The 9591-nt window shown below is 47.3% G+C and overlaps 1 protein-coding gene across 7 annotated transcripts in view; it reads right to left on the minus strand.

The window, feature by feature from the left end:
* Positions 1-8975, minus strand: part of ADGRF5 (adhesion G protein-coupled receptor F5) — a 53790-nt gene extending 44815 nt beyond the window's left edge. For 2 of the 7 annotated variants that reach the window (XM_082215739.1, XM_082215734.1), the window contains exon 1: positions 8688-8974. In XM_082215739.1, coding sequence (XP_082071865.1) covers positions 8688-8871 — 184 coding nt within the window. In that variant the 5' untranslated portion in view covers positions 8872-8974. Of the gene's footprint in view, positions 1-8687 lie in introns of all 7 variants that reach the window. The other 5 variants (XM_082215737.1, XM_082215735.1, XM_082215733.1 and 2 more) reach the window with 4 other exon arrangements.
* Between the last annotated feature and the right edge of the window lie 616 nt (positions 8976-9591).

Consider the following 9591-nt stretch of genomic DNA (forward strand, 5'->3'; position numbering starts at 1 on the left):
ATAGATGTAACAATATATAGCTCTTTGTGTTCCATATAAGGACAGGAGGATATGGGTGTATCTTCTAGGATTGGTTCTAGCAATCAGCCAATAGGAAATTCAACCAGGCTGATTGGACAGAGGTAGCCACAGGAGGAGCAAAGGGGGCTGGATTAAGGGAATATAAGTGCTGGCCATAATGGCAGGAGGCCAGGCCAGAGCTTGGTAACCATATACCACTGTGCCTCTCATTTATTTGTCTGACAAATAAATAATTATTTTAATTTCTCTATTGCTGCGTTGAATATTTCATTCCAGCTAAGCGTTAACCACAAGCAGGGTGCTACATTGCCACCCTCCGGACCTCACATGGAGGAGGGAAACAAAGAAGGGGAGAGGCGGTTCTTGAGGTCTTGTGGTCCTGAGGCACTTGCAAGGCAAGGGAAGAGGCTGTTTCCTGGCTCCTCGCTTTTCTGTGGCGCTTGGTCACAGGCAGCTGCGAGTCCAATGCAGGACCCCCCCCCCCCAAGCAGGGGGCTCTGAGGGGCAGACAGAGGGCAGGCCCCCCTTAGGCAGGAAGAAATGGGGCAGAGAGGAGTGGAAGGAGTCTTGATCTAAAAATAAATGTGTGCATCCACATCTAAACTTGCCCCTTTCTAAAAGTTGCTTATTGGTGTGTTTTTCTTTTTGTCAATCTACCAAAGAATAAAATAAAATAAAATTAGGATTATGGGTTTTTCTCAGGATGGTGGAGGGCCTGTGTCCCGGGTCCCCTTGATGTCGGGATGGGGGCACTCACCATTCTTCTGATAGGAAATGCTCTGTGGGAGGAAGGGGCACAAAACAGGGGGTTGAAGAGGATCAGTTGGGAGGGGGAGTGAGAAATGTCCCTATTTTCATCTGAGGAATGTTGGAGGGTATGATACAGCTTATTATGACTTGTAAGAAACAAAACCCTACACAAAGCAAGAATCAAGGGGAGAAGCTGTGAGAATGAGAGCAAATCTGCTCTGACCTTTACAGATAAAGCAGCTTAATATAAACAACAACAGCAAAAATTAGAATCATAGAATCATAGAATCATAGAGTTGGAAGAGACCACAAAGGGCCATCGAGTCCAACCCCCTGCCAAGCAGGAAACACCATCAGAACACTCCTGACATATGGTTGTCAAGCCTCTGCTTAAAGACCTCCAAAGTAGGAGACTCCACCACACTCATTGGCAGCAAATTCCACTGTCGAACAGCTCTTACTGTCAGGAAGTTCTTCCTAATGTTTAGGTGGAATCTTCTTTCTTGTAGTTTGGATCCATTGCTCCGTGTCCGCTTCTCTGGAGCAGCAGAAAACAACCTTTCTCCCTCCTCTATGTGACATCCCTTTATATATTTGAACATGGCTATCATATCACCCCTTAACCTCCTCTTCTCCAGGCTAAACATGCCCAGCTCCCTTAGCCGTTCCTCATAAGGCATCGTTTCCAGGCCTTTGACCATTTTGGTTGCCCTCCTCTGGACACGTTCCAGTTTGTCAGCGTCCTTCTTGAACTGTGGTGCCCAGAACTGGACACAGTACTCCAGGTGAGGTCTGACCAGAGCAGAATACAGTGGCACTATTACTTCCCTTGATCTAGATGCTATACTCCTATTGATGCATCCCAGAATTGCATTGGCTTTTTTAGCTGCCGCGTCACACTGTTGGCTCATGTCAAGTTTGTGGTCAACCAAGACTCCTAGATCCTTTTCACATGTACTGCTCTCAAGCCAGGATTGAAGTGTCAACTTTTGCAGTGATAAGGATTTAGAGGTTAAAAAGCAGGCATTGACGTATTTCCTGCTTCAGTGTGCTGGAACAGGAGAGCAGTCGTCAGTGGGAGACTCCAGTTCCAGACATGGCAGAAACAGCAGCTCAGTTGTTCTGCCCTTTGCATGGGGCACAGCAGTGACTTTTCTGCACATGGACTGAGTTGCTTTCGCTTGGGGCTTTGACACACACACAGGGTTAGGAATGCAATTTCAGATTTAGAGGGAATGCCCAGTGCCTGATGCACACACACACACACACACACACACACACACACACACACACCCTGCAAACTTTTCTGACTTCCCAAAACTCCATGGTTTGTGGCAGCAGCCGGAGCAAAAAGAAAAAAGAAAGACCCAGTGCTTGGAGGGGGGGAGGTTTAGATGCAGATGCAAAGAAGTCCCTCCCTGCTCATCAGATCTGGCTTTGGATGAGTGGAGAGGAGGCCGGCTGGATCTAGACACAGCAAAGAAGCATTTAAGTTAATCGCATTGCAAACTTTGTACAGTATGAGAAATTGGGTTGGCAAAAACGGAACTCCACAGCGCCATCTGGTGTCATAGTGTTAGAATGCATGAACAACGCCTATAAAGCGCTTTTTCTTTGCCAGTGTAGCTGAGTCCGCTATAAACTCTTCCCTTCATACTTGCACAAATCATTTATGGGGAGGGGGACATTTGTTTGTGCAAGGCTCTCACAATCAAAGGCACACCCACCCATGTCATACCAGAAGGTTACTTACCCCTGCTGTGTACACTAACCAGGGAGTAAGTCTTGCTGAGTTAAATGGAGCTTGCTTCTGAGTAGGTATGGACAGGATGGTACTGTTAAGTTCCAAAAACAGTGCATTTTGAGGTGCCATTGCCATTTGTTATTTGTAATGTATGTACCCCCCCCCCTTCTTAATGGCCAGCATGGCCAATGGTCAGGGATATTGGGGGTTGGGGGCTGTTGGTGTCTGAGTGGCCACGGGTTCCCCACTCATGCAAAAGGGTGGACTACAGGGGAATGTCTTTACACAAGTTCAGGTTAAAAATAAAAAAGGGGAAACTTTAATGCATTTGCTAAGCAAATACCAGGAGCATTTTTTAGGGGGGGGGGGCTTGAAAGAATATGCACATTTTTGTGTACAAATACATGTATATTGTGGGAACTGCACATAAAGATGCATATATTTTTGGAAACAAAACACAAAAATGCAGATTAATAGGGGAAATCACTTTCAAATATTATATATAATACAAAATTGTGTATTAGGAAGAAATGTGCATGAAAATGCACAAAGTGATGCAGAAATGAGGAGAACTGAGCTTAAAATTAGAATAATTAGAAACAGAAAAACCAGCATTCTCTTTCCCTAATATTTATTTTACAAGCACATGCCCTCGAATTTCTTTGATGTTTGAAGCACTCCTAGCGTCGGTTGGGGGTGGGGGAATAGCACTGGAATAGCACTCCCTCCCAAATCATGTCACTTGGCCTTAGCTGGGGAGAAAGGAAGGCGCCTTAGGAGGCAGGGGCGGTAAGGGAACAGCTGGCCCTGACCCCATTGTAGTCACTACCTCAAGTTACTATGCAGCATTATTATTATTATTATTATTATTATTATTATTATTATTATTACATATGCTTTTAAAGCACATTGTTTTGGAGACCATATAATATTGAATAAGTGGGTCAGCAAGCACCCCTTGAACATCCTGCAGATCTTAGGTCTACTCACTCAGCCACTCAGTCCTTCTCCCTTACCCTCCCCCCAGCGGCTCCCATGCTGAGGGAGGCAGGAGATGGGAGGGAAGACACCCCAGTTTCCCTTTTCCAGAACTGAGACAAAGACCCAGTTCCTTCACTCTGCCCCTTGGAGACTCCCTGGGACTCTGCCTGCCCTGAAATTGCACTTGTAAGCTGCACATCATCAGTCACAGACAAAGCGTGTCCACCAGGTTCTTAGGGCAAGTGAAAGCTGGATACTTGGCTAAGCACTGGAGTCCTAGAAAGTCCAATGGCAGGATGCTTCCTACTCATTGCAGCTCATTAACCTTTCGAAAACCCTTTTCCTGTTATTGTCGGCAAAGTTACTGAAAAGACATCAAGGCAGCCAGGCCTTGGAGGAAGCGGGTCCTGCAGGTGTGGATTGTTCCACATTTACATAACTCAAACAGCAGAGACTGAAGCAGTTTCCTCAACAAACCTTATTCCTGCCACACCTAGAAACCACATTATCAGAGAACAAATTAGCGTGCAGTTCCTGACAAGTATCAGGCATGAGTTAATGAGGCTTACTCCCAGGCAAACATATATAGGATTACAGCAGTTTATTGCAACAAGGGCAGGGGAGACCTCCAAATAAAACTGTCCAGCTTAGGCAGCCTTTTAGAAAGCTTGTATAAGCATAAGCATCATATACAGTTGGCCCTGGTTTGAAGGCCATTTATACGACAACCCGGGGGACAATAGTAACTGGACCTAAATAGTGGGCACTCATCCACCCTTCCTCTCATCCCTGTTTCCCCTCGAGGAAAGCCGCTCTTTAGTGCTCAATCAGAGCAAAGAGCAATTCGTGTTTCCTCTGGATTGACATTTGTTCTGATTTAGCACTAAAGTGTGGGTTTTCCCTGGGAAAGCATTGGGGCAAGGGGGAAACTGGTCAGACCCACACTTTCTAGGCACAGGACAAGCGGCAGTGTGGACAGGCCTGTCAATCCAGAGAAAACCCAAATTGCTGTTTGCTCTGATTGAGCACTCAAGAGCTGATTCCCCAGGGGGAAGGCAGAAGAACAAGAGGAAGTGTGGCTAAGCACCGAGAAGAGGCCCATTGAAAAGAAGGGGACAAGTCTCCTCAGTGAGTCCCCTCTCAGCAGGTCTCTGAATCCAACCCATGGAAATGGCAATTCAGTTATTCTGCTGTGGACTTGCGTGTTGGTCCTGCTCCCAAGGATTACCCATCTTTCACCCTAGCATGGGGAAAGTTTGGGCAGTTATTCTATGTTTGTTTTTATTGTTTCATTTGAGTTGCGGTGGTGTAACGTCCTGATGAGAGTGATGAGGATGAGAGTGATGCATCCTCTAGTGTGAAAGGGACTGAAGAAGAATTGTAGCCCACCTCAAACACCAAGCGTGCAGTAAGTGCAGCAGAATGAGAGATCCAGAGGTCCGTGCCTGGCCTCTGCTTCTCCTGTGTGTGGCTGCTGCAGCGTCTGGCAGAGTGGGCCATTGCCAAAGGTAAGGTCCGAGTGGAGAGAGAAGAGGCGCTCAGAAGGCAGAGTGGAATTCTCTAAAGGGCTGGAGACAGGCCGACTCTGGGGGTCTGTCCAAACCCCTACTATTTGGTCAGGGATCTATTCACTGGCCCCTTCCTTCAGGTGATTCTTAAGAAGATGCCGCTATATTTCCATGATCTGAATCCTACAGCGATACGGAAACAGCCTCCGGACAAGAAAATTAGACACCGGATATCCTATCGAGAGATTGGTGCTAGACAAGCTGAGCTCCTTCCATCTGTCAGATTCCGTATCACAGTGGGAGGAAGGATTTGGGCAGGCAGGGATAAGCCAGAAGGAGATTGGTCAGAGGCCTGGGAATCGCCATCCTTTGCAAACATGGTCACATCACACATTCTGCATTCATTCAAGCAGTGGGAAAAGCAAGGAAATTTAAAAGTGGCCTCATGTTGCTTTGAAACTATCAAATAAAGTAAAGCTGAGCACATTCATTTTGAAAAGTAAACACGGGGAACCCTGTGCTAAATATGGACGTCTATATACCATGTTTCTTAAATATTGTTTTTTAAAACATATTTTTAAATGAGGTTTTTGTCTCAATTATTTTTTTCCCTGATATATTCATAAAATATAAAAAGTAGATCCAGAGAAAAAAATCAGCAACAAGCCACTATTGAAAAAACAATAAATAAAAATATTAATCATGAACTATGCATATATCTCCAAAATTGGATTATATTCTACACTATTCAACAGCTCATGCTTTTTTACCTGTTACAATATGCATTATATACAGAACACACCCATATGCACTTTATCTGAACCTTTTAGCCTCCTAGCTTTGCTCATGAAATCTTCTCACTGACTCCTTATATGCCGCTCTTTGCTATTACTTCACTGCCTGGACCTTGATTTGTTCTCTAACAAAAATATTTTTCTGCACCCCAAAGCAGCCGTGATGCTGGGGCCTGTTTTTCCAATCTAGATGAATGGGTTAAAGAGAGACAGGAACTTGACTGCAGTTCCAGCCTTTTCCTTTGTGCTTTAACAATCAGAGGAAGCTCAGCCTTATTTGAGGAATTTCCCACGCCTCTACTTCAGACATTAGAAAATGGTTTTCTTAAACTCATATCAGATATGTTTACAGAAAGAGCCAAACAAGTGGGGGGGGGGATCCTGGATAGGATAACTATCTGTATACATTACATCTATTTGAACATTTTTAAAAGAAAAATTAAAAAAAATAAATGGATACGCCATGGAACAGTTTGGGTGCTACAGATGCCCAGCCATCTTCACTGCGAAATAAGGAGGCAAACCTCCACTTCCGTCATTGTTTCATAGCAGGCATGTCCAGCTCCCAAGAGACTGCGATCTGCTCCTGGTATAAAAAAACTGGCAGTGATCCACCCCTTGTCACTGGAGGGAGGAGGAGCGGGGGGGGGGGTTGCCCAGAGTTGTTGAGCTTCTTTGGGGGATGATTGCACAGTTTTTTAGCTTTATTCCCATAACTTTTTCCACACAATAAGGATCCCACGATCTACTAGGATCAGCCAGGGATCTACCAGTAGATCATGGATGCTTGAGCTGAGATTCCTGCCTTGTAGGGGGTTGGACTAGATGATCCTCGGGGTCCCTTCCAACTCTATGATCTGGGTGGCCACGGTGAGAACCGGATGGTGGACTAGGTGGGTCACTGGTCTGAAGCAGCAGGTTCTTCTTCTTCTTGCCAGCCCCCCAGTCTCTGAGCCGCGCGAGAGGCCGGGGCTTCCAAGCCCTTCCTTTGGGGATGAGGCACAGCAGAGACTGTGATGCAGTGGCGTAGCGTGGGGGGTGCCAGGGGTGCCGGCCGCACCGGGCGCAACATTTTGGGGGGGCGCGCTCGCTGCCTCCGGAGTCGCCGAAGAGCCTCGGGCGCAGGCTGTAGCGAAGCCGCATGTCTCGCGGAACTGACGAGCTGTGCGCGCGTCCGGGCTGAAGGCGCCCGGCAGGCAGTGGCTCTCAGCGCTCGCCGCGGAGGACGCGCCAGGCAACCCCTCCTCACAGCCCCGCCTCCGCCGGTGCTGCTGCAGCTGCTGGGCCGTTGCATTTTCCTCGCCTCTCTGCCCCCTCCTCCTCCGGGCAAGCGGCGTCGTTTGGGCGGCAGCGGGGGGCGCAAATTACTTGCCTTGCCCCGGGCTAGGGGGCGCAAATTACTTGCGTTGCCCCGGGTGCTGACAACTCACGCTACGCCGCTGCTGTGATGTCCTAATGGTTTATTGACACATCTATACAGCCTGAGCCTACGAGGGAGGAGTGCGCGGCATCCGCTTCTCCCATAACTGCAGCCTTGGAGTCACACAGAAATCAAGCCTTTGCTCTCTGATCCTCTGCTTGCTGGTTTGCTTTTTTTAGGTCACATCCCTGCAAACCTTGCTTTAAAACTCAGGCTTTGTTTTTCAAACTGTCTGAGAGTTAAAGGAGGGCCCCCACTCATTTGGCATCTGGCACGCAGGTAGGGCTGCCATATCTGGAAGAGCTTGGCCCCCCGGTTATGGGTGCCCGTGCATGTGATGTCATGATGTCAAGCCTGTGCCACCCAGCCTTGGCACCTGACTTCCGGTGGCATTGCAAGTCGGGTTCCGAGACCTCTGAAAGCATCTCCAGAGTTGTGCCAGGGCCCTGCAGTGTGGGGGATGAGCACCCACAACAACATTTTTGTGGATGCTCGGGCACCCAGAGCCCCCTATAGCTGGTGCCCCTGTTGAAGAGCAAAAAAGGGGCAGCCTAAGTCACTGCCAGCCCAAGCGCCCAGGCCCTTCTTTTCCTGGCTCAGGCTGGCAGTGGCTGCAGAGCAGCCCAAGCCCACCAACTCCAAAACCTAGACATTTCCTTTAAAATGTAAAAATCTGCCCAGGTGGGCATGTTGACACCCCCCCAAAAAAAGAGGACATGTCTGGGTTTTCCTGGACACATGGCAACCCTACACAGATGCCCCTTTCCTTTGTTCTCTTCAGAGCCCATCACCCAAGCAATCACTTCAGCAGGAAACCAGCCTTGCTGGATCCAGGGGTTCAGGATCAGCCTGGCTGGATTAGCTTTTAGCACTTGCTGGATCCAGAGAAGAGAGGAGTCCGGCACCCACAAACTCATCACAAACGTCCATGACTCCACCCCTGGGGGGAGGGGATTAGTCAGCCTAAGGTCCTTCCCCTTTGGGTCACACCCCAAAGAGCTCGCCAGATGAAATGATCACCCCTCTTTTTCACACAAGTGTATGTGCAGAGGGCTTTATTTTAAACCAAAGAAACCACATCCTGTTTTTAAACAACCAGATTCTTTTTTTTTTGGGGGGGGGGGAGTGAGGACCACATCAGTAGATCTCGCCTTGTGCCTTCCTCATGAGATTCTCACTCAGTACTTCCCAGACACTAACCTGGCCTGTATGGAACAACGAAAAGAACAATGTGTCCCAGCCCATGTACAGAGAGTCTTGATGGCATTATCTGTTCTTAGCTATAAAAACAGAAGAGGGAGGGAAAGGAGAAGCAGGAGTGCTGGCCTCTCTTCCTTTAAAATTGGATTCATCAAGGATTAACCTAGAACAATTAGCTGATAGTGGGACGTTTCTAGGTCTTTGGGAGAGTTGCCTCCTTTTATTGTGATTTGAATGATATTTACAGTTGTTGCTCCATTAATCCTTACCTGAAAGAAATGCCAAGGCCGCTTTCACGGAGGTCCCAGCTAATGGATCTCTATTCTTTCTTTTGCAGGCTGTGGGACGTTCCTGCCGCTGTGCATCTCTCGGCTCTGTGTGCTGTATGGTTTTCCCCACCTTCCCTGCAAAACCCCCAGAAATCAACAAGGCACATCGGATTCTCTTCCACATTAATTACAGGTCCAGGGAAATGGGTCAAATATTTTGAAAGCTGTGATCAGAGAGCATAGCTTCAAGTTTTCAAGTGTGCGAAACATAAAACATTCAACAGAACAAAAGACCACTTCCTAACCCCACCGCCCTTTCCTGTGGTCAGCAGGAATCTCACGAGTGAAATGGAGTAAACAAAGCCAATGAAATGTGGAGGCTGGTCATCAGCTGAAGTGGCCACAGGAACAGCACAGGAGTTCACCCCCCACCTTAATTCAGGTTCCAGCTTGCAATAGTAAGGGGCAGATATAGGATGCCCATTACGGTTCCCTGTTACTGCCGTGACAGGAAAATTAGGCAAAAAGTTGGCCTTTAAAGAAAGAAAAAATATACAATTCTGGAGAACTCATAAAAGCTATTTTGTGACATTTCTGCTGGTCTTAACAAAGTTATTCTCCTAACTGGGGGAAATTAGTCAGCTATAAATGACAAAAAGAAATTATTTTATTTGTTGGTTCCTCCAGCCAACAATAGGGAAATAATTTTTGTGTTATTGGCTTTATAGCATGCCATCCCATAAGGCGAGAAATGTTCTTTAGGGAACACATGCATTTTTACTATGAAATGGCAGCAATATCAAATAATGATGGGAGAAATGGCGCCACTGATGAGTCACCACAGAGCTTTCCTATCTTCCCAAACCCAGTTCCTGTTGGGGAGAGCTTGCTTCAGGGGCACCCA

This window comes from Podarcis vaucheri, assembly GCF_965113315.1.
Source record: "Podarcis vaucheri genome assembly, chromosome: 3".
Lineage (NCBI taxonomy): Eukaryota > Metazoa > Chordata > Lepidosauria > Squamata > Lacertidae > Podarcis > Podarcis vaucheri.